The sequence below is a fragment of the Odocoileus virginianus genome, chromosome 5 (assembly GCF_023699985.2).
Source record: "Odocoileus virginianus isolate 20LAN1187 ecotype Illinois chromosome 5, Ovbor_1.2, whole genome shotgun sequence".
Classification (NCBI taxonomy): domain Eukaryota; kingdom Metazoa; phylum Chordata; class Mammalia; order Artiodactyla; family Cervidae; genus Odocoileus; species Odocoileus virginianus.
This window is the reverse complement of record NC_069678.1, coordinates 76,592,717-76,616,862: the sequence shown is the minus strand read 5'-3', so window position 1 is coordinate 76,616,862 and position 24,146 is coordinate 76,592,717. Positions and strand designations below refer to the sequence as shown.

Sequence of the window (24,146 nt, the reverse complement as noted above, 5' to 3'; positions counted from 1 at the left end):
TCAGGACTGGTCGAATGAAGGGCTGAGGGGGATGGTGGAAGTGTGTCAATCAGAGATGCTGCTTATGGAGACAGTTAAGACCCCCCTCCCACATCCAGATGAACTTCTGGACTTTCAGGGAAATCTGCTGGAGCTCTGCAACCTCACTGACCAGCACATTTGACTCAGCATGTCAAGCTTTGAGAGTAGAAATTTTAATACAACTGCAGACTTATTTAATGTTTTTAATGTCACCAATAAAATCTATAAAAACCTGAATCCTCTTACACTGAAAAGTAAAGACTCTATCAAAGAACTCAGAACTTGGATGCTTGCAATTCAAAAATGAACACCTGTGTGTCCCAAAAAACTAGTGGTGCCCGAGCACGACACCATTGTAAACCAGCAAACTCCAAGCTGCACCTTCTGAGAGGTAGCAGGAAACTGGCAATACTTCCTTAAACCTTCAAACAATTTCTCCAAACAGAAATGATAATCCAAGAAATACAAAGGAGTGAACTGGATTGAGGCAGGGATGACTACAGCCCTGGAATGTCACTCTAGACAGCTGGGCAAGAACAGAGAACACGTGTTCTGACTGACACACTTCTGTGTCTGGAGGCTGGGGTATAAAGCCCAAGGAAGCAGTAAAGCCAATGGTAGGAGGAAGAATTACAAAGGACACTGCTGTCTCTGTGGGGACAGTAAGTCACTTAATGTTTTTCTTGGATCCTAACTTTATATGTCATTTTAACATTGTGTTTGTAAGAAAGGACTTAACATTGCTCTGGCCTCCTGTTCTAAAGCTCAGTAGAACAGAATGGCATGAGTGGACAGTGATAACTAGCTGAGGTGTCTCCTAGCAGAGGGACCAATACGATAGGATTTCATGAGACCGAGCAAGAACTTTTCAAGGCAGGGTTGAAAAAGGGTGTGTAAACTTCATACAGGTTCAAGTAGCATTTAATAACTTTTATGAAATCGGTTTCAGAGTAAAGTCTATATTATTGGAATACAGAAGTGAAGGTGATAGAGGGGAACAATATGATGAAGTCAAACCCAAATCAGATGGAACAGGTCATACATGAGAGTGAACTCAGAGTCACCACCCTCCAGTCCCCACCCACACCATTGCTGCTGGTCCTGAGTGTGGCCTGAGTTCAGGGCTGTTGCTTCTCCACAGCAGCTACAGAACATGGGCTCCCTGGAGAAAGAAGAGCTGGCACCCGAGTACATCTGTAGCATTGGAAATGATCATCTTGTGGGGCCATCAGTTTAGGAAGGTGGGAGTGGAGCTGGAGAGGAAGTGCTCAGGTTGAACTACCCCGCTTTGGGCCTCTTTTCCTTACAGCCTCCCTTGAGAGACCCCTGGGGCCAGAGAAGGCCTGTACACAGGCAGATGTGGCACTAGTCTGTTAGGAACACACTTCTCTTAAGAGAGTGTTCAGGGGAGGTCCCTGGTTTGCGTGTCAGAGAAAAGACACAACGTGGAATTTTCCTGGCCAATGCCCATTTCTGGGCAGAGGGAAAATGACCAGGCATATCTCAGGCTGTTGTTAGAGTCTCCTGAGAACCCCTTGGTTTGGGTCAGGGGGATAAACCCAGCACTTAAGACTCTTCTGGGCATGTACAAAATGTCAAATCAGGGTCCCAAATCCTAGGATAGAGACCACAGGTGATACAAAAACAGATACGGAAAAACATTTCAAGACTGAAAAGAAATCACTAGTGGTGAAGGTATAAACAGTTCTTGCAAGAACTAAATTCCCAACCCCAAATCCATAGATTATTAAGAATCCACATTTACTAAATCATCCCAAATTATTATATGTAAGTTCAGGCAATACATGTCTTCTGAGCTGAGCCCCCAGGTTTGCTCTCTTAAATAAATAAATGAAATCAGAATTTTCAGCCACAGAATCCCTTTCATTTGAGATAGGAGTCTACAATCTACTACTGAAACATTAAAACAGTGAAACAGTGGGGCAGGTTCCTTATTAAAGCCAGGCTCAGAGTCCATGGGGTGGCTGATCAGATTTTGGCGACAGTCAAGGTGCTTCAAACACCAAGTGACAAGGTCCAAACATATGATGGAGTAGAGGGAGAAAAGAGCAAGAGAGAAGTTGTGTTCACTGACCGACCAGCAACCTGGGGGCTGGTGTCCATGAGGCTCTACCTGCCCAAGTGCAAACCTAACAGCAGCTTCCTGCAGCTGGGCCAGACACTGCAGTCCTGGTACTGGTCCTCTTTACACTATCTCACATTCACATGGGGAGCTTAAACAGTTTCTCACACTGCAATGGAACAGCAAATAACTCCCAGATGGAACCTGGGGATCCAAGGCAGCAGCAATAAATAAATATCTTGCTATATATGTCAGATGCAGTCCTCGAACACAACCTTACATCTTAGTAAAGGAGTCAGGAAGTATCAACAAAAATGATATGCCTTTTGTTTTCCTACAACAATATTTAATCTCCATACCAAGAAGTCCCATTTGACTTTCTCCCCCTGCCTCTTAAAATTAGGTGACAAAGTAGAAATCCAGTCATGAAAAGAAAAAGGCAGGGGTGTATGAGCCCTGGCTCAAAGAGACATATCATGTACACCTGGTGGCACAGGTCAGGCAGAATGGTTCCAGACCCTGTGTGGAGAAGATGGGTACTGGAGAGGTAAAAATCCTACTTCATGATCACTCACACTTTAACAGCGCATTAGTCATTGAACAAACGTGAGGTGAACGGGGTCAGGGTGGAAGAGTTGTAATTCTCTACAATGAGGATTGGGAACATATACTCGTGGATGGGAAATTTTAAGTAGCTATGTTTATTATTACTTTTTTCCAGCAATCTTGCAAGAGGCAGAAGTGTGACATTGAGTTGAGTGAGACGAGCGTGTAAATGGGTTGACGAGGAGCCCTCCTCTTGATGCAGGCCTCTGGCTTGTCAAGGAATGGCTGGTTCCACCGCTGAGCCATGTTTACTCTTTTGCTTCAAGGAAAAGGGTTTCTTGAGGGAACAACTTTACCTCCAATAATGACTTATTTGGGTCCAGCTGGGTTACCTAAAAAGAAAGAAAATATATACTCAAAAGACTGGAAGAAGCACTATTTTCTCTCATGGCATTCAGATCCTGTCCTGAACTTTGACTCTGAGCCTACTATGTACCAGCACGAGCATTTTCACACCTACTATTTCATTTGATTCTCAAAATAACCCTGTGAGGTAGGTGGTGGTGTCCCCATTTTATAACCAAGGAAACCAGGGCTCAGAGAGGCCAAGTCTCATAGTTTAGTGGAAGAACTAGCATTTGAACTCATGGTGTTGCTTCAGAAGCTGGAACCTCTTCCTGGGCAGGTGGAGACCCACAGCTCAGCTGGGGCGGCAGAGCAGGAGGGCCTTCGGAAAGGGTGCTGGTTAAAAAACCGACTGGCATTCCAGAGGACACATACTTGTTTAACTCTGAACAGCAGGGAGGGCCTTTTCTGTTTGGTGGGAGAGAGCCAAGCTTTTGGGGTTGATCTTCCTGCTGAACACACCTGCAGCAGAGACTACATGGTGCCCACCCCACGGGCCCAGTAAGGAGCAGCTCCCCTGCTGAGGAGAGGCTCCCTAGGGAGGCATATCAGGCTCCCTGTTGGTGGCGTTGGTGAAGATATTTAGTTCCAAAAAAAGGAGGAAGTTGATGCCATAATATGACTTTATATTTTAGAAATAAAAATTACTTTATAAAATGAACTAGTACAGATAATAAATCTAGACAGAGTCTTCTCGGCTCATTGGGGTATGTTAATCATACCCAAATCAAACCCTATATTAGGTTTTATGGCTTCCTTGGTCACCAGCAGGGATGTAATGTAGAGGTTTTCTGAATCCAACAGTGAGAGAAAAAAAAACCCCAAACTTTCCTAAAGGAAACATGAATTTTAAAAAACTGAGACATACTAATACTAATCTAGTGATGAGGACAATGGGCTGTGACTCCAGAAAGATTCTGGTTTAAACCACAACTGCGTAGCTATTAACTTTGTGGCTTTGGAGTTAGTATCATCCCTGTAGGACTGATATGAGGATTAAGTGAGGAAAAACATAATTAGCACAGTGTCTGGTACAGAGCAGGTATTCAATGATGGCTGCCATATATGTGAGTAACTATAAGGGTGGATGATGGCCACAGAGATAAACGGACAGCTCCAAGTGTGTGTGATGGGAGGCCGGGCAGTCTGCTTTGGGTACAGTCAGATTTGTGCACAGGAGCTCTGGGCCCCTAGGCAAAGACTACAGCACCTGAGATGGGCAATCTTGTCCTCTGCTCAACTCAAGCCACACCTAATGAGATGGCTCTGCTCTCTTCTCCAAGGTGATGGGGAGGGGACACCCTGGGGGCCTGAGTGTCACAGGCAGGCTGGTGAGCTGAAGAAGGGAACACTATCTTTGACTGTATCCAGATGGAAACCTGGTATGCCCAGGAGGGTCACTAAGGAGACACATCCGCCTCCGGAATCCTCCGTGCTTACAAGGAGCCCACTGCAAGGCTGCTCTACTGATATCTCTTGGGCTCTGGGCAGACAAGGTGGTGGGGAGGGCCTAGCCTGCTGTCTGTCTTCCAATGCACAGGGGGTAGGGTGGGGGGTGGTGCGGAGGGGGGGCAAGCTGCAGGCAAATGTTTACCCACTTCCCCAATTAACGTACAACACTGCGCTGGCTTCTGTCAACAAACAGAGCTATGCTGCCTCTGCTTCTGACTCGTTGGTATTTTCTGCCCAGCTGCTTCTGCTATTGTTCTTAATTAACAAGCCAGAGCTCTTCCGGCATCTTCTACTTTGTTATTTGTGGTTTGTAAATATGATGTTTGCTGGGAGAAACCAAAATCATAAAAGTGCCAGAGCTGTGCATACCAGCAGAAAGATAGGCTAAGAAGCAAAAGAGGCTGGGAGATTGGAGCCTCGAGGCTGTATTATCAGTATACAAGGTTAGATGTTCGGAAAACACACCCAGTCTTCACTGTGTCTGATAAGTTGAGTGATTTTTCCCAGTCACTTTAAATGGAGAGCTGGGATTTGAGAAGGAGAAAACTAATTTCTTGAACACCTATTACATGTTGAGCACTTTAAATATGTTATTTCATTTAATTCCTAAAAAACTATGCAAGGTAAGACGGAGATGACAGAATTGAGGCTCAACATGGCTGCCACTTGTTTAAAGCTACATAGTTAGTGAAGGTCTGTCTATATAGTACAGTAGTTAAAAAGAGTGAAGTAATAGATTCAAACTCTAGCTCTGTTACTTACTACTTATATGACCTTGAAGAAGTAATACAACCCAAGAGTCTCAGTTTTCCTACCTATAAGATGGGAATAGTAAATTTCTCTTTTATAGGTTGTTGTCAGATTGATTATATTCTTTGCAGCCAAAGATGGAGAAGCTCTATACAGTCAGCAAAAACAAGACCGGGAGCTGACTGTGGCTCAGATCATGAACTCCTTATTGCCAAATTCAGACTTAAACTGAAGAAAGTAGGGATAACCACTAGACCATTCAGGTATGACCTAAATCAAATTCCTTATGATTATACAGTGGAAGTGAGAGATTTAAGGGACTGGATCTGATAGACAGCCTGATGAACTATGGATGGAGGTTCGTGACATTGTACAGGAGACAGGAATCAAGAGCATCCCCATGGAAAAGAAATGCAAACAGGCAAAATGGTTGTCTGAGGAGGCCTTACAAATAGCTGTGAAATGAAGAGAAGCAAAAAGCAAAGGATAAAAGGAAAGATATTCCCATTTGAATGCAGAGTTCCAAAGAATAAGAAAGGACAGATAAGAAAGCCTTCCTCAGTGATCAGTGCAAAGAAATTGAGGAAAACAACAGAATGGGAAAGATTAGAGACCTCTTCAAGAAAATTAGAGATACCAAGGGAACATTTCATACAAAAATGGGCTCAATAAAGGACAGAAATGGTATGGACCTAACAGAAGCAGAAGATATTAAGAAGAGGTGGCAAGAATACACAGAAGAACTGTACAAAAAAGATCTTCACGACCCAGATAATCACAATGGTGTGATCACTCACCTAGAGCCAGGCATCCTGGAATGTGAAGTCAAGTGGGCCTTAGAAAGCATCACTATGAACAAAGCTAGTGGATGTGATGGAATTCCAGTTGAGCTATTTCAAATCCTGAAAGATGATGCTGTGAAAGTGCTGTACTCAATATGCCAGCAAATTTGGAACACTCAGCAGTGGCCAGAGGACTGGAAAAGGTCAGTTTTCATTCCAATCCCTAAGAAAGGCAATCCCAAAGAATGCTCAAACTACCACACAATTGCACTCATCTCACATGCTAGTAAAGTAATGCTCAAAATTCTCCAAGCCAGGCTTCAGCAATACGTGAACTGAGAACTTCCAGATTGTTCAAGCTGGTTTTAGAAAAGGCAGAGGAACCAGAGGTCAAATTGCCAATATCCGCTGGATCATCGAAAAAGCAAGAGTTCCAGAAAAACATCTATTTCTGCTTTATTGACTATGCCAAAGCCTTCGACTGTGTGGATCACAATAAACTGTGGAAAATTCTGAAAGAGATGGGAATAGCAGACCACCTGACCTGCCTCTTGAGAAACCTGTATGCAGGTCAGGAAGCAACAGTTAGAACTGGATGTGGAACAACAGACTGGTTCCAAATAGGAAAAGGAGTACGTCAAGGCTGTATACTGTCACCCTGCTTATTTAACTTATACGCAGAGTACATCATGAGAAATGCCGGGCTGGATGAAGCACAAGCTGGAATCAAGATTGCTGGGAGAAATATCAATAACCTCAGATACGCAGATGACACCACCCTTATGGCAGAAAGTGAAGAATAACTAAAAAGCCTCTTGGTGAAAGTGAAAGAGGAGAGTGAAAAAGTTGGCTTAAAGCTTAATATTCAGAAAACTAAGATCATGGCATCTGGTCCCATCACCTCATGGGAAATAGATGGGGAGACAGTGGAAACACTATCAGACTTTATTTTTTTGGGCTCCAAAATCACTGCAGATGGTGACTGCAGCCATGAAATTAAAAGACGCTTACTCCTTGGAAGGAAAGTGATGATCAACCTAGACAGCATATTAAAAAGCAGAGACATTACTTTGCCAACAAAGGCCTGTCTGGTCAAGGCTATGGTTTTCCCAGTGGTCATGTATGGATGTGAGAGTTGGACTGTGAAGAAAGCTGAGTGCTGAAAAATTGATGCTTTTGAACTATGGTGTTGGAGAAGACTCTTGAGAGTCCCTTGGACTGCAAGGAGATCCAATCAGTCCATCCTAAAGGAGATCAGTCCTGGGTGTTCATTGAAAGGACTGATGCTGAAGCTGAAACTCCAGTACTTTGGCCACCTCATGCGAAGAGCTGACTCGTTGGAAAAGACCCTGATGCTGGGAGTGGTTGGGGACAGGAGGAGAAGGGGACGACAGAGGATGAGATGGCTGGATGCCATCACCGACTCGATGGGCATGAGTCTGAGTAAACTCCGGGAGTTGGTGATGGACAGGGAGGCCTGGCATGCTGCAATTCATGGGGTCGCAAAGAGTTGGACACGACTGAGCGATTGAACTGAACTGTGCTAGTTAAATGGAATAATGGTGATGAAGGCTCTGGTACAGAGACTGAGCCAGCAAGTGGTAGCAGCCATTACTAGCTGGAGCACTGCCTTGGGTGGGGACTGGATCTGCCTAACTTTAGCTGAAGCTCTTTCCCCAAAGTTTTCTGGAGCCGAGGCCTGCACTAGTCTCTCTCTCTTATTTCCGTCTTGTTGCTCAGCAGAAGGGCTCTCTTTTCTCTGATAGATCAATGTCTCAATACTTGGAGAACCCCTTCAGTAGGGTTGTGCCACCAAAAGACTGCTCACATTAAATGTGGTTGTGTTGGGGCTGCTCCTTCTGGTGCCCCATATCACAAGCAATTTTTTTCTCTGAAGGTCATTTCAGACAGAAATTTAAAGTGAACAAGGACAATTTTCATTTCCATTCTCATCTGCCTGGAGTAGACAGAGACTGTATGGAACCTAGCGAGATGCAGGATGCCATGCCTTTCCCCAGCAGGAGTGGCCATACTGTGAAATGATCCTGAAGTGTTCTGGGCCCCATTCAAGAAGGACTGGGAGTGTGCTGGAGGGACCTCCTGTTAGGGAGGAATCTAGAAACCATGTTTCCCAACACACATCTGAAAAATGGGGTACACCTTCCTGCTGCAGTAGGGGTGAGGAGGGGGCTGTGTGCCCCCTTGGAATATCTGCAGGGCTGGCAAGGAGGCCAGGCAGACAGAGCAGATGTGCTCTCTGCAGCTCCAGTGAGCAGAGACGGCGATGATGAGGTGGAATTGTAGGGGAGCAGAACTCAGCTCGTCAGAAAATACTTTTTAATAGAGCAGCAGGTGCTGGTGTGGCCACTACTTCTTTTCCATCTTTCTTCACTCCCCTCTTGTCCTGTAATTTTCTTTTTTTTTTTTTCCATTTATTTTTATTAGTTGGAGGCTAATTACTTTACATCATTACAGTAGTTTTTGTCATACATTGAAATGAATTAGCCATGGATTTACATGTATTCCCCATCCCAGTCCCCCCTCCCACCTCCCTCTCCACCCGATCCCTCTGGGTCTTCCCAGTGCACCAGGCCCGAGCACTTGTCTCATGCACCCAACCTGGGCTGGTGATTTGTTTCACCCTAGATAATATACATGTTTCAATGCTGTTCTCTTGAAACATCCCACCCTCGCCTTCTCCCAGAGTCCACAAGTCTGTTCTATACATCTGAGTCTCTTTTTCTGTTTTGCATATAGGGTTATCGTTACCGTCTTTCTAAAGTCCAAGAGGGTGTGGAGAAAAGGGAACCCTCTTACACTGTTGGTGGGAATGCAAATTAGTACAGCCACTATGGAAAACAGTGTGGAGATTTCTTAAAAAGCTGGAAATAGAACTGCCATATGACCCAGCAATCCCACTTCTGGGCATACACACCGAGGAAACCAGATCTGAAAGAGACACGTGCACCCCAATGTTCATCGCAGCACTGTTTATAATAGCCAGGACATGGAAGCAACCCAGATGCCCATCAGCAGACGAATGGATGAGGAAGCTGTGGTACATATACACCATGGAATATTACTCAGCCATTAAAAAGAATTCATTTGAATCAGTTCTAATGAGATGGATGAAACTGGAGCCCATTATACAGAGCGAAGTAAGCCAGAAAGATAAAGACCATTACAGTATTTTTGTTTTTTTTATCATCATCATCATAGTAGCAATCATCAGTTCCAGTCAACTCTTGAACAACCTGCGGGTTAGGGGCATCACCTTTCTAAGAAGTGGAAAATCACATAATAACTTGTAGTCGTCCCTTCATATATGCAGTTCCTCCATATCTGTGGTTCCTCTGTATGTGGTTCTGCATCCACGATAAAACTGAGAATGGCATATTACTGAGTATTTGTTACTGAAAAAAAACTCTGCCTGTAAGGGAAACTGTGTAGTTCAAATTCATGTTGTTCAAGGGCTAATCATATTCAGTACCTACAGTATAGCTGGAACCACGCTAAATACTTCATATAAAATGCTTTTGAAGTAGTCCTCAAAACAGCCAAATAAAGTATGTATTATTACCATTTTAAAGTTGAAGATACCATGGGTTATCTTACCCAAGGTTGCAGATTGAATAAGGTTGAAAACTCAAGTCTGCCTGACTCCAAAGCTAATCATAACCAGAGTGCTTCTGGCCTACACGTTGACAGGCTGCCCTGGGACAATACAGGGGTCAGGAGGGGAGGGGAAGTGTTCAAAGAGGGGTTTATTTGAGGAAGAAGAAGATCATGATGATAAAGCTAACATTTATTGAGCATTTAATTTGTACCAGCCACATTCTAAGCACTTAACATTTATAAAACAATTTAATTTTCATAATAACTCTCTGACATAGGTACAATTGCTATTTCCATTTTATAGATGAGGAAACTGAGCCATGGAACATATTACCACTTGCTTAAGTTCTCAAAGTTGTTAAGGGCAGAGCCAGAATGTGAGTCAAGGCAATTCAACTTTGGAATCCATATGTTTAACTATTGGACTATTTTGTCAGAGGTGCTGGTAAGCGTAGAGTCCACACAGAGAAGAAGTTGGATGACATAACCCTGAGGCTGTTTCTAACCAAGCTTCTAGGATATAAGATCTTCACTTTAAGAATGGCAAAAGGTCAAGGGTCAAGGAAAAAATCCTGAAATGTTTATAAAATACGAATACAAAAATGCAATCTGAGCTTATGTCCTGCCATTTACTTGGGATTTTACTGAATTATTGACTTTCTAAATCAACAGAGAAACCCTCCCTTTGGGACCCTCTGGGGGAGGAGGGCCATTCTCAGATAAGAATTATGGCCTGACTTTGTCTATGTTAGAAAAGGAAAGTCAACTTTCTTGATACTTTATTCATTATATTTAGGAAACCTGAAAAAAAAATTCTCATTAAGTTTACACTTTAGCAAACTGGCTTTTGTTTATGTTAACAAAAATGAGACATGCTTTCTGCCAAAGAGAGTTATTCTTTTCTAGGTCACTTTTCTCAGCAGTTTGAACTTTCATGTACATTGTACTTCTATTATTTCCCTGGGCTTTATTTTTTTTTTTCCTGAAAAAATATAATATCGCTGCTGAAAAAATGTGAATCAATATGACAGTTTTTCATCCTTAGGCCATACTGAGTGAGTCCTACAATGTTAGGGTGGGAAAGCTCCTTAAATGCCAAATGGTCCAAGCCCTTCATTTCTCTGTGGGCAACCTGAGGCTCAGAGAGGTCACGTGACATGGCCCAGATCACATGGTTGATAAAGCACAGATACAGTGCTCTACCTGTTTCTGACTTCTGATTTGAGGTTCTTTCTAGTCACACTATTTTGCTTCTGATTTAACAAAAATGCCTGAGCACAAATATAACACTACTACTAGTCTGGGAGCTACCTGAGAGTAGGGGCTGAGTAATACTAAAAATAACAGTAACTGCAATATATGAATAGTACTTTATAGTTTGTAAGATATTTATACAAACATTAAATGAAAATCTTGTAGGGTTGGTATTACTAGTCTTTTATGTTTTATTTAGCTTTCCTAAGGTAAGCTTTTATTTTAAAATTGAGTAAAGGAAAGTCTGGATCTAATATTTTCACAGTTAGAAAAAAATGCTAACTTCAACAACTGGTTTTGGAACTGAACATCTGCATGCAAAAAATGAATCTAGATGCACAGACATTACAGCCTTCACAAAAATTAACTTGAAATGGACTGTGAACTTAAATGTAAAACACAAATATATAACATTCCTAGAAGACAACACAGGAGAAAATCTAGATGACCTTGGGTATGGTGATGGCTTTTGGGATACAACACCAAAGGCACGATTCATGAAAGAAATAATTGATAAGCTAAACTTCATTAAAATTAAAAACTTTGCAAAAGACATTGTCAAGAGAATGAAAAGACAAGACAGAGACCAGGGGAAAATATTTGCAAAAGACACAACTGATAAAGAGCTTTAATCCAAAATATACAAAGAACTCTTAAAACTCAACAATAAGAAAATGAACAACTTAGTTAAAAAATGAGCCCAGAACCTTAAAGACACCTCAGTAAAGAAGACTGACAGATGGCAAATAAACATATGAAAAGATGCTTCTCCAACAGTATATGCCATCAGGGAAATGCAAATTAAAACAATGAAAACCACACACCTATTAGGATGGCCAAAATCTAAAACACTGACAACACCAAATGCTGACATTCATTTACTGCTGGGGGAATGCAAAATGGCATAGCCACTTTGGAAGACAGTTTGATGGTTTCTTACTAAATTAATCATATTCTTACTATATAGTTCAGTAACGGCACTCCATAGTATTTACTCAAAGAAGCTAAAAACCTAAGGTCCACACCAAAATCTGCACACAGATGTTTAATAAGCACCTTTATTCACAACTGCCAAAACTTGGAAACCACCAAGACATTCTGCAGTAGGTAAATAGGTAAACAGATTGGAACATTTTATTCAGACAATGGAACATTATTCAGGGCTGATAAGCTCGCCAAGTACCCTACCATATATTATCTAAACCTTAGAGCTATCCTAAGAGATCGGACTAAATTATCCTCATTTTCATGGATGAGAACACCAAAGTTCAAATAGGGACATTACTTGCAGGTGGTCATACAGCTAGAAATTGGTGGCGCTCAGGTCTTCTCATTCCAAATCCTGATCTCCTTCTATTCTATGAGGTAGCACAAAGGCCACATATGTAAATCCCCATATTATATTTAGTAAACCTGAATACATCTGCCCTTGGTTTTGTTCAAAATTAGCATTTGCTTTGAACTTGGAAGAACAACTTGTCTTTCAGGTAAGCTATGAGTAACATATTCTGTTAGCTATGTATGTGTGCTCAGTTGTGTCCAACTCTTTGCGACCCTATGGACTGCAGCTCGCCATGCTCCTCTGTCCATGGGATTTCCCAGGCAAGAGTACTGGAGTGGGTTGCCATTTCCTCCTCCAGGAGATCTTCCCAACCCAGGGATTAAATCCCCGTCTCTTGTGTTTCCTGCACTGGCAGGCAAGTTTTTAACCATTAGTGCCACCTAGGAAGCCCCAACATGTTCTGTTACCTACTCTATTAAAAAACATGCATATTAATTATTACAAGTTTAAAAAATAATTGTCAATGTCATCACTATCAAAAAATTTACCATTTATTTGGCAAAGTGTCAGGCACTATACTACCTGTTCTATATATTACCTAATTAAATGGTCACAACCTATGAGGTAAGTGCTCCTGTTATAATGCTCATTTTATAATGAATTCTCTGAGGTGAAAAATGGTTAAGGGATTGGCCCAAGATTACACAGGTAAGTAGAAAAGATAATGCTGGAATTTGCAGCCAGGTTTGTGAACTTCTAGCCTGTATCTGATGCACTGCACTTCACTTCCTTTTAACTTCTGATCCTTCTTCTAAACAGGGGACAGCTAATGTGACTAAATGGCTTTTCTTGGCCATAAAGAAAGCAGGCATTCTGCAGCTGTCCTGGCTCATGTCCCTGTTGTGGCACAGGCTTTGTTGTTCCCCAAAGGAAAACAAGCTAACTTTTGTTACTATCAACTTGGTCCTAACAGCTAATTGTCCATTTTCTTTAAACACCTTTTGATGAGATGGGAATCCTTAAAGAGGGCAATTATACCCACAAAGTATCAGAGGAAGAACTTAAGACCCAATCTGCTGGTTGTGTGCTGATCAGGGTGTGAGAAGGCTTTGGTAACTGTAAAGTCTTTTGCAAACGTAAGGGACTGATCATCAACATCATCCACAACACCAGTTGTTAGCTCCTAGCAAATTCTCCTCTACATTTGCTGCAGGTGGTAATGCAACCTCAAAAAGAATTTCCATTCTGGAACGGTTGCACTATGGGGCTGGGGCTTCACTATGGCTTACTTACATCCCAGCTTCCAGTATAGTTTCTGGACCAATCTGTCTCACAAGATCACAGAAAAGAGTGGCACTGGGGTGAGGATTTCCAGGAAAGAGTGAGAGATGCTATTCTTCCCATTATTAAAGTGTGGTAAAACAACTGGGGTGCTAGAAGTGAGGGTGGGTGGTCTTCTGTGGCTGCAAAGCACAGGAATGCCTATATGACACCTTATCTTGATGTTTTTAGGTGGGAAGAAGAGAGAAAGAAAGGAAAGTTAAAGGAAGAACAAAGGGAGAGAAAATTAAGGTTCAGGCTGCCCTATGTTTTTTTAATAATATTATAATGATAACAACAGTTAACATTTATGGGAACTTACTAGGTGCGAATTGTACCAAGTACTTGATAAGTACTACACAACCCCATGAGGGAGGTACTATTATCTCCACTTTAAAATGAGGAACAGAAGCTCAGAGAGTTTATATAACCTGCCTAAGATCGCACAGGTGGGAAGTAACAGAGCAAGGATTGAAAACTAGGTCTGGTTTCAAAGTCTGTTTTCTTAACCACCACATTAGGTACTTCTAGTACTGTAGTCATACAATGCACTATTTGTTCTTTGTGTCTTGCTTGGAAAGACTAAACCCTTTGTGTAACTGAAGCATAAATTTCCCCACAACGGAGTATATTACCAACTCAGGCACTTGGGCAAATTTCATTCATAGCTCCTCAATTATCACAGAGCTAGCGATTGTTAAAGCTGGAGGGCCTTTAGGAGTCCATTTCTGTAATAGATGGGGAAGGAAAAGCCCAGTGAGTGGAAAGAACTTACCCAAGGTTACTCAGCACTCTCAGCAGATCTGGGACCAAATCTGGATTCTTCATTCCCAGCCTGTGCCTTTAGACAGGCTATTTAATGAGGATACCAATTCTAAAGTGTTCCAAGTAATAAATGACCTCAAACTTGGTGTACTGTCAGGGAGATCCTAGGCACCAAAACAAAAAATGTGACCCCCTCCTTGCACTGCTATTCCTGACAGTGGTTTTGGTCACTGTACCTTTTTTTTTTTAAGTTTAAAGCAGGTTTTTTGAGAGAGACACATATTCCATAGGCAGAATGCAGTCCATCTCATAAGGCGAGAGTGGCCTGGTCACTGTATTAAAGGGTAGTGGGGAAGACCCACAGGGAACAGAGGGACTTCTATCAGGAGAGGTGGGGGGTGGGTTGGGGAGGGGAAAGTCTCTTCAGTCTAGAAACACAAGAAGATCCAAATTGGCAGAATGAATATAAAAAGCATAAAAAGAATAGAAGAGGCATGCCTCCTCACCCTGGGAAGCCTAAGATTAGTCCTGTCCCTCCTGGGCTCTGGAAGACACAATTTCAAATAACTAAAAGAAAGTACTGCTTTACACAGAGGTTTGCAAGCTCAGTTTCTGAAAGCTTAATAAACAGGGTATAGGCAAATTCATTAATGAGGATTCTGGACTGTGGCAAGAGAAAGCCAGAGCCATTCAGCCTTGCTGGTGTGGGTTATAGGTGTACCAGGACATGGGTCTCATTCCTGAAAGCAGCCAGGATCCTGAGGGGTGGGTTACCTTTGACCCTGAGCGCCTTGTGTGATTACCCCCAATGAGGTGCACAAACATTTGCAATGCATGTTCTGATCTGAAACAGTCTGGGAAACACTGATGGAGGGGACATGCCTCACTTTCAGAGGCCCATATCATGGAAGGCAGCCAGGATCTTGCACAAAAAGCTCCTGGTATAGAAGCTCACAGAGTTTGCCTCTGATAAAAGATGGGTCCACAACACTAACCACTGTGTTGAAACATGGCACTAAGAGGCAAATGAAAGGAGAGAAACCTGTTAACTGTTTAGATTTAGAACTGCTACTTCGGCTTAAATACTCTTATAGAAACTCTGATTATTGTTCTTTAGTAGACATGGATTAAGTGCTAATTAGGGAGGCAGTAAGAAAAAGGTCTGGTGGGTTTTGAATATTGGTTCTGCAATGGTGCTCTTGAGCAAGTCACTAGACCTCCAGAAGACCCAAATTTCTCACCTGTAATGACAGTATCATTCAATACCTAATAAGCTCTAACAGACCATTTCTCTCTGGGTTTCTCCTGTCACTCGAGAGAGAGTTGAACAAAATATCTGAGCCCGTCTCCCTCCTACTTAAAACACCTACAAGATTCCATACTACAACAGGATAGTTCCTTTTTGCTTTGATCTCTTTCCCCCCAATTTGTAAATGGGTAAGTTTCCTGGCAAGGCTCAGAGTATGCCAATAGTGGAAGGAATGGCTGGAAAGACAGTTTGGAGATAGACTGTGAGGGACTCAAACGCCATATTATGTTTAAACTTCTTGGAAAAATTTTTCTCTCAGGCGTAAGAGAGACCTGGAATAGCACACTAGATGCACTCTTCAGGCAGAGTGTCTGGGGAGAATGTAAGCATCTTGAATGCATTTTAATACTCAAGCAGAGCCATGCGAGCTGGTGTGTGCGTTAACTCTGCACGCCAACACAGCTCAAGAGCTGGAGCTTTGAACAGGAGTTAAAAGAGTTGAGTCCCTAACGACATACAAAAGACTCGCTGGTGTGATTTATTCTGATGTATTTACTTATCCAATTACCAAAACAGCAGGAGATCATTAAATTTTCTAGTTACCAGATGCAGCACGTTCAATATCTTAAATGTTACCAAGGCTCTCTCTGAGCTATTTTGATATTACATTTCATCTGCCCAAAGCTTATGAAACTGGAAAGCAAGAATCATGAAGAGAGCAGGTGTTTTCTTTGAAGGCTGGTACAGTGGGTGTTTCTACTGCACCAAACTTATACCAGCTCCCAAACTCATGGATTTAAGGAAAAGTACTCTGATGAGAAACAAAAGTATTTAGGAGGGAAGATGTTAAGAAAGTGGAGATATGCATTTTACCTGGCCAGAACTTTCTTCATGCTCATTTCCTATCACTTCAGTTCCAAGTCCACAGAGGGTGAGTCAGGCCTCAGAGCAGAGGAGAAGAGAATGGAATGAACACCCTCTGAGTGACTAGAAACTTCACCACTAACCTTAGCATACCCGTGTGAGCTTGAACAAGTAACTTTTCCTTCTCTGAGCTTGATACTGACATCTGATGCAGCATCTTACACGGCTGTGATGAGCGTCATCACAGCTTGTCTTCACACAAACATTTCCTGTGTAAGACTGAATAACTTAAAAAGGCAGGACTGTTTCCAGTTTCTGTTATTTCCAACATCCAGCAAAGAATCTGGTATATTATATGCTCTCAATAACTGCTTGTTGAATAAATGGCCAAACCAGAGAATGGACATTATGGAATATGAAAAAATACATAGCAAGACTTTATTAATGATATTTTAGGAGTAAGTTGCAAAATAGACATTCTATTTTCTTTTGAAAAAAATATCAACAAGTAGAATCTGGGTCTACACTTTTTGAAAGGGTGTGGTGGCTTGGCCCCAACATTCTTTACTATTTTGATCTCTAAATACCATCCCTTCAAAGATGTTATGCTCTGGTCAACCAAAGCAGTTTGCTATTCCCCATTTATAGCTTTTGCTTCTCTTCCCTGAACATTTGTTTATGTTGTTCCCACTAGTGGACCATCCTTTCTCCTCAGTTTCACATGTTGAAAGCATCCTTCAAAGCTCAGCTTAACTGCTACTTCTCTCATGAAACCAGATCTAGGTGACAGAGCGTCTTCTCCCGTTCATGGGGTCATGACTCCTGTTGACAAAGGGGCCATATATGTTCACTGAGGTCTCTCCTTCATATTCCTACTCCACTGCCCTGCACCTGATGAATTCACACTTGCTTAACTAATACTTTTGTTTCCCCTTAGGTTTCTCAGACAAGGTGGCTTCAAGGGTCTGCTGGCAGACAAGGTTAGTGTTTAAGCTGGAAAACAGGCACAGGTAATGCCAACCTTGTCCTTTGTTAAAACAGTACTCCTATACATGGTATGCCTATACTTTAACCAACCCACTTCTGAAGGACCTACCCCAAAGGATCAGCTCCTGTCTCAGACTAAGTTATCTGTCTCTTCTGTCTTTCAAGCTATACTGCAACTGTCTATGAGTCAGTCTCTCCAGTTATATTGAATTCTGAGGGCATAAAATGAGGTCTTACTGACTTTTTATCCCCAGGGCTATTCCAGTAGTAGACTACTGGAAACAGTGTGAATTCAACAACTGTTGGCTAAAAGACTGACCTACTGAATGACTGAGTGGAGGCTCCCCACTACCCGCTAAAGCTTCCACCAATCCAAAATTAAAAGAAGCCACATCCTCAGACCTCTTCCCCTAGACTCACTCCAATGGCAGGGAGAGCCTGCCAGTGATGCCACCAGAAGGTCACCCAGGCAAGTCCTCTAGCTCTGGACTCTCTCTGGCCTTTGCCTCAGTCAGCCCTGCTGCATAGACAAAGGGAATGAAAATAAGTTTGCATCTGTTGCCCTTTCAGAAGGGACAGATTTTTCCCTGCCTATTTAAACTGCTGTTGGAATTGCATAATTAGAAGGATTTAAAAAATCTTAATACTCTAAACAGAGAAAACAGGTTCTGAATTATTAAGCAACATTTTCAATGCATGTGAATAACCTTAAGTGACTTAACTGCCACCTGATCCTAAGCTCTGGCTCAGATAAATAAATGTGAAATATTGTCAAAGCCCCAGCTTATAGGAACTTCCAACTACAGTAAATAAAAGCTTAAGTCCCCATAAACTGCTGGGGACAGAGACATTCTCATATAAAAGGAGTAAGAGAAGATGATCTTAAATAAAGCCAGTAGGACTGGGAAGCCAATGGTTTTGTTTTAGTTTTCAGAAGACAGTTGTCAACAGGGTAGGTATTATCCATATCCAGGTCATTTAATTATAGAATCACATAGTATCAGAGCTGACAGAAGATTAAGAAAGCACTTATTTTAATCTCTTCATATTTCAGATGAGGAAAACAGGACCCAGAACTTACTTCTCTAGTAATTACCTTCCTTGAGATCATACAACAAATGGCTGGAAGAGTAAAAATTCTGTTCTAGGATACATGACTCCCAGCTCAGTCCCCTTTCCATTACATTCCATTCATCTGAGACTATCCTACTGGAGATGTCAAAATAAGAGGCTGACTTAAAAAACACCTGAAACATTTTTTCCATCTCTTCATTTTTAATCTGTGTGGATGGTGCTAGTGGTAAAGAACCAGCCTGCCAATGTAGGTGACATAAGAGATGCAGGTTTGCTCTCTGGTCTGGGAAGATCCCCTGGAGGAGGGCATGGCAACCCACTCCAGTATTCTTGCCTGGAGAATCCCATTGACAGAGAAGCCTGGCAGGCTGTGTCCATAGGGTCGCACAGAGTTGGACACAACTGAAACAACTTAGCACGAACATCCTTTGCCCTAAAATGGGTCTCTTGTAGGCAACATATTGTAGACTCTTGTCGAAGGTTCCTTAAAAAGGTAAAATAGAGTTATCACATGACTCAGAAATCCCACTCCTGGGCATATATCTGGAAAAGATGAAAACTCTAATTTGAAAACATACATGCACCCCGATGTTCACAGCAGCACTATTACAACAGCAAGACATGGAAGCAATTTGTGTCCATTTGACAGATGAATAAGATAAATAAGGTGTGGTATATATACACAGTGGAATACTACTCAGCCATAAAAAGAATGAAATAGTGCCATTTATAGCAACATGGATGGACCTAGAGATTATCATACTAAGTGAAGTAAGTCAGACAGAGAAAGCCACATATTATATGATATCACTTAGTTGTAGAATAAAAAAAAATGATACAAATGAACTTATTTACAAAACGGAAATAGACTCACAGATATAGGAAACAATCTTATGGTTACCAAAGGGGGAGGGGGGTGTGCGGGAGGGATAAATCAGGAGTTTGGGACTAACAGATATATACTATTATATGTAAAATAGATAAATAAGAAGGACCTAGTATACTGCACAGGGAATTACATTCAATATCTTGTAACAACCTATAGTGGAAAAGAATCTGAAAAAGAACATATGTATATGCACATCTACATGTCTGAATCACTTGCTGTATACCTGAAACTAATACAACAATCTAAATCAACCATCCTTTAGGAAAGAACAAACAAACATGGGGGAAAAGTAAAAAACAAAACAAAACAAAAAACAACTAAAAATTTAACTACATGCGTGACTTCTTGAATTCCAGAGACTCCAGGCTTTGAAGTTCTGCTTCCATGACTATGCGGGGGGAGTGGGAGAAAACCAGAGAGGGAGAGGGAAAGAAAGAAAGGGGAGGGAGAAGAAGGGAGTGAGTGAGTGAGCAAGTGTACAGCAATGTAGAGGGGAAAAAAAAGGAATAAGTGAGGGTGAATGCCACTATAATGTGGTCCCTCTCTTGCCTTCCTCAACCATGAGGATACCATAAATTACACATGAGTTTCTGCATGGTGAGATGAGAAATACAAAAACCAAACAAAAACAGTAGATGCATGAATGGGTAGGAATATTTTATTTTCTCTCATTTATTTACTAGACAAATATTTCCTGAGTGTTTACTATGAAGTCAGAAATCATGCTGGGCACTGGGATAGAATGGTGAACACAGCACTACCTCTGCCCTCAAGGAATGCAGCATCTAGGGCAGGATGTGCAAGAAATCAGCCCACTGCAATTCAGAACAGTAAAGGGCTACAGTATGGAAGAAGGCAGCGGGTAGCACAAGGAAGGTAAACACCTGACTCAGTCCTAGTGTGTCAATTAACTCTGTATTGCTCTCTCTTCTTTGTCTTATTCCAGTATGCACAACTGTTTCCCACAATCTAATTAACCATTCTACTGACTTTCAGATACAATAAACTAGTATTACTCACTTAGTATGTGCTAAGCACTGTACTAGGGAAAATTCAGATGAATCAAACATAATCCCAAATAATTTCAGATTTCATGTGTACAAATTTCTTTTTGTTTAAAAAACGTACATTTTTGCTGTTATTGTGTCTGACTCTTTGCCACCCCATGAACTGCAGCACATCAGGCCTCCCTGTATCTAACCACCTCCCAAAGTTTGCCCAAGTTCATGTCCATCGCAATGGTGAAGCTATCCAGCCATCTCATCTACTGATGCCCTCTCTCCTTCTGCCCTCAATCTTTCCCAGCATCGGGGACTTTTCCAATGAGTTGGCTGTTAGCATCAGATGACCAAAATACTGGAGCTTGAGTGTCAGCATCATTATATCTTACGCTAATTCTGTGACTATGTAAACTAGGGTTAACCATTTCTGCTTTTGGTGTCTGGTTTTTCGAGGCCTTGATCAAATTTTTTTTTTCTCAGCATCTTGGTTTTCTTATCTATAAAATAAGGATTTTCTGCAGTTCTCACAGCCTAAAATGCATGCATGAGGAAAGCCTGTTCACACAAGGAAGGAAAGTGGAATAAACTTGGAAATATCAAGAATCTTCAGGTTTGGGATTCAGCCACAGACACTAAACCTGAAGCCTGCAGGGCTAGATTCTGGATGAAAAGCAGGGTGTGGTCCAGGTGAGGTAGGCTAGGCCTGCTGCCAGAGCTGTAACAAGCACTACAGTGAGGCCCAGGGGAACTGGTATGTTGATGCATGAGCTACTGCACTGTGAAACTCCAGCACTAGCTTTGAAAATTACAAGGAGTGTCTAGAAAAGGTTAATCTGCGCATATACACGTTTGCAGTTGTTTGTATTTACAATGGGGTTATTATACAGACTTTAAGTGAGCAAAACGTGTCTGCAGAAGCACCTGGAATACTGAGCACAGAACTAATGATTTTTTATTTATGGCCGGATGGAGCCAGATTGGATTGTATGTACAGTCTTCTAAAATTTATTTTATTTCTGATACTGAATGGTATAGTGCTTTATAAGCACCTTATAAAATTAAGTTCTGGGGCAAAGTAAGTTAATTTTGGAAAGGTTTAAATACATCAGCCTATCTACACACAATCCTAACAGTCACTGCATTTTATGTTCAGCATGGTATAGGGAAAGAACCTGGATTTTATAATAAAATACTGGTATTGACATTTACTATGCAACTTTGAGAAACTTAAGCTCTCTAAGCTTCTGTGTCCTCATCTGTAAAATGGAGATGATACGCATCTTTCAGATAACTAATATACTTGATTGTGCATATAAGTGGCATAAAATAAATGGCTTTATTCATTGTTATAACCCCCTACTGTTCCAAGTACTTTGTAAATGAGTTAGAAAGGGGCAAGGGCAGATTTTATTAAGGTTTTGAATCCCATTCAACTTTCATAAAATGGCTGTAATCACCTCAAACATATTTTAAAAACTCTTTTGTGTACCCCTTTGATCTGGTGAGGAGCATTCAATGATGGGTTTTCTTACAGAGTATCACTTGGTCTCTCAATTCTTTTGTGGGTTAGCAAGATCTTTTCTGCTCCTTGCCATCAACTTCATCACAATGGCTTAGGTATACTGAGCATTTACTACATATTGATACTAGTGCTTTATAAGTATCATCTCATTGCATTTTTCCAAAAGCGCTGTGAAGTAGGTACTAGCATTATCCTTCTCTTATAGATGAGGAAATTGAGCTACGTAGAGGTTAAGTAATTTGCTGAAGATCAAAAAGCTAGGAAATGCAGAGGTGAGAATCAGCTTGGGACCCCAGAACCCAATCTTTCAACTACTGCCTTATACTGTCTCTCTGTCCCTTATCTCCTTCAAATCCACTCCAGTTACTGCCAGGGCCAGTTTTTGGTACTGAGCCAGTTTCAGTTTAAATCTCTTTGTCCTCATCAGAAAGCACCACCTAGACTTTCTCCTGGCACCTCAGACTTAACAAATTCTAAAGTGAACCTGCATCTTCATCAGTCTTCTCTGATTTGCACACGGTACCTCTAAGCACCTTTGACAACTCCTTCTTCCTACCATCCCTATCCTGATATAGCTAGATAATCACCAAATCTCATGGATTTGTGTTTCTTCTTGATTCTGTGTCTCCTCTTCATCTCCACCTCTGTCATCTTAGTTCTAACTCCCATAAACCTGTTGTCTTGTATACTTCAAAACAAGTATCTGGTTTCCCTTTCCCAGGCTCCCACTACTCTGATCCTTTCTGATACAAATAATCAACAGGTTTGAGGCAGTAGGGGAAAAACACAGAAATATGTAATCAGATGAGATCAGGCATGGTTAGGGTGGCATGATGTAGACAGAAATGTGGACTCAAAAGACCTAGCTGGAGCCACTGCTCTGCAACTTATTAGCAACCCAATTTGTTAGCCAACTGACAACAGCTCTAAGCCTAAATTCTGCATCCTTACACAAGGGCCAACATCTACTTTAACTAGTTAAAATTTCCACTAGAATTGGTTTCATGAGGGTAAAAACTTTATTTAGGCTATTCACTACTGTATTCCCAATGTCTTATGATAAATCAGAAGTACTCAAGTGTTCGTTTAATGCAAAGAGAACTCTCCAGTATTTTTTACCTCCCATCTCATTTTTCTCCACATCCAATTTCATATCCTAAAATCTAGTTACAGCAAACTGTGAGCAATTCCCAATCAATGGCTGCTAAGCATAGTGCTGAGGTGTTACTTAGCATTCCTAAGTGTAGGAAGGCTGTGTGTAGGAAGGAGAGACTATGTCTATGTTAGATAAGCTGTGCTTAGGCATGAGTTGGTCACAAATTCAATGTTAACTAACCAACATTATACGTCAAGTAAGTTGTCTTTAAAAAGAAACACACATAAGACAAGGTTATATATTGATCAGTTGATGAAAATTTGTGATGAGAGGCTCATAGTAATTTAACCCTCTACTTCACCTAGGGGCAACAATTGAGTATTTGCTTCTTTAGTGCTTGTGACAACTTTATACAACATAACTACTACAAATTATAAGAACTGGCTACACCTCTCAGTTCTAAAACTAACAGCCCCATGGCCTACAGAATAAAATTGTTAATTTCTTAGCTTTAGTTACCTCTCTAACCACAACGTGCACTCCCGACACAGGTATTTTGTTTGGTCAAATCAGGGTATGCTTCTGTGCCTCGCTTGGTGGTATGTGCCCTATGCCTGCTAAGGTGATCTCCTGCCTTATCGCCCCTACAGACTTGGTCTTCTAGACAAAGGCCATGTTATAATTGTCATTACATTCTCCCCAGTGTGTGTCATCCACCTACACTCCACCTACCCACAGGTCAGGGAGCCCCTACTCTGAGATAGGCCTGTGTGGTCAGAAACAGGGGTCACAAAGGCAAATAAGACAGTACAGCTACTGTCCGATGTGAGTTTACACAGAGTCAGCCCTGGAGGACCCTGATATAAATGTCATCATGAGGAAATAAGCCTGTCTCTCACCCTTGGAAAGATACCATAAACTAATTCAGGAATGTTTCCAACTATGAAAGAAATCTGCTGTTTTGGTAAAACAGAATGCAGATATTAAACTCTATATATTTCTACCTGAACACTCCTTAACCTTATGTTATTGGTCATGCAAGGTAGACTGTTAAACATCTTTCCTGTAAAAGCTGATAGTTTCTAAACAGTTAATATTGGATAAAGATTTCTTGTCTTCTTAAAACCAAAACAGAAAAGAAAAACTAAGGATAGGAAAGAGGGTGTGGGAGTGAAGTGAGAAATAATCA

At 41.5% G+C, this 24,146-nt stretch overlaps 1 protein-coding gene across 3 annotated transcripts in view; it reads right to left on the bottom strand.

Annotated features, from left to right (window-relative positions):
* Positions 1–2,789: 2,789 nt before the first annotated feature.
* Positions 2,790–24,146, bottom strand: part of FAF1 (Fas associated factor 1) — a 500,811-nt gene continuing 479,454 nt past the window's right edge. For all 3 annotated transcript variants that reach the window (XM_070468180.1, XM_070468182.1, XM_070468181.1), the window contains one exon: positions 2,790–3,042. In XM_070468180.1, the coding sequence (XP_070324281.1) occupies positions 2,959–3,042 (84 nt within the window). In that variant the 3' untranslated portion in view covers positions 2,790–2,958. The remainder of the gene's footprint in view (positions 3,043–24,146) is intronic.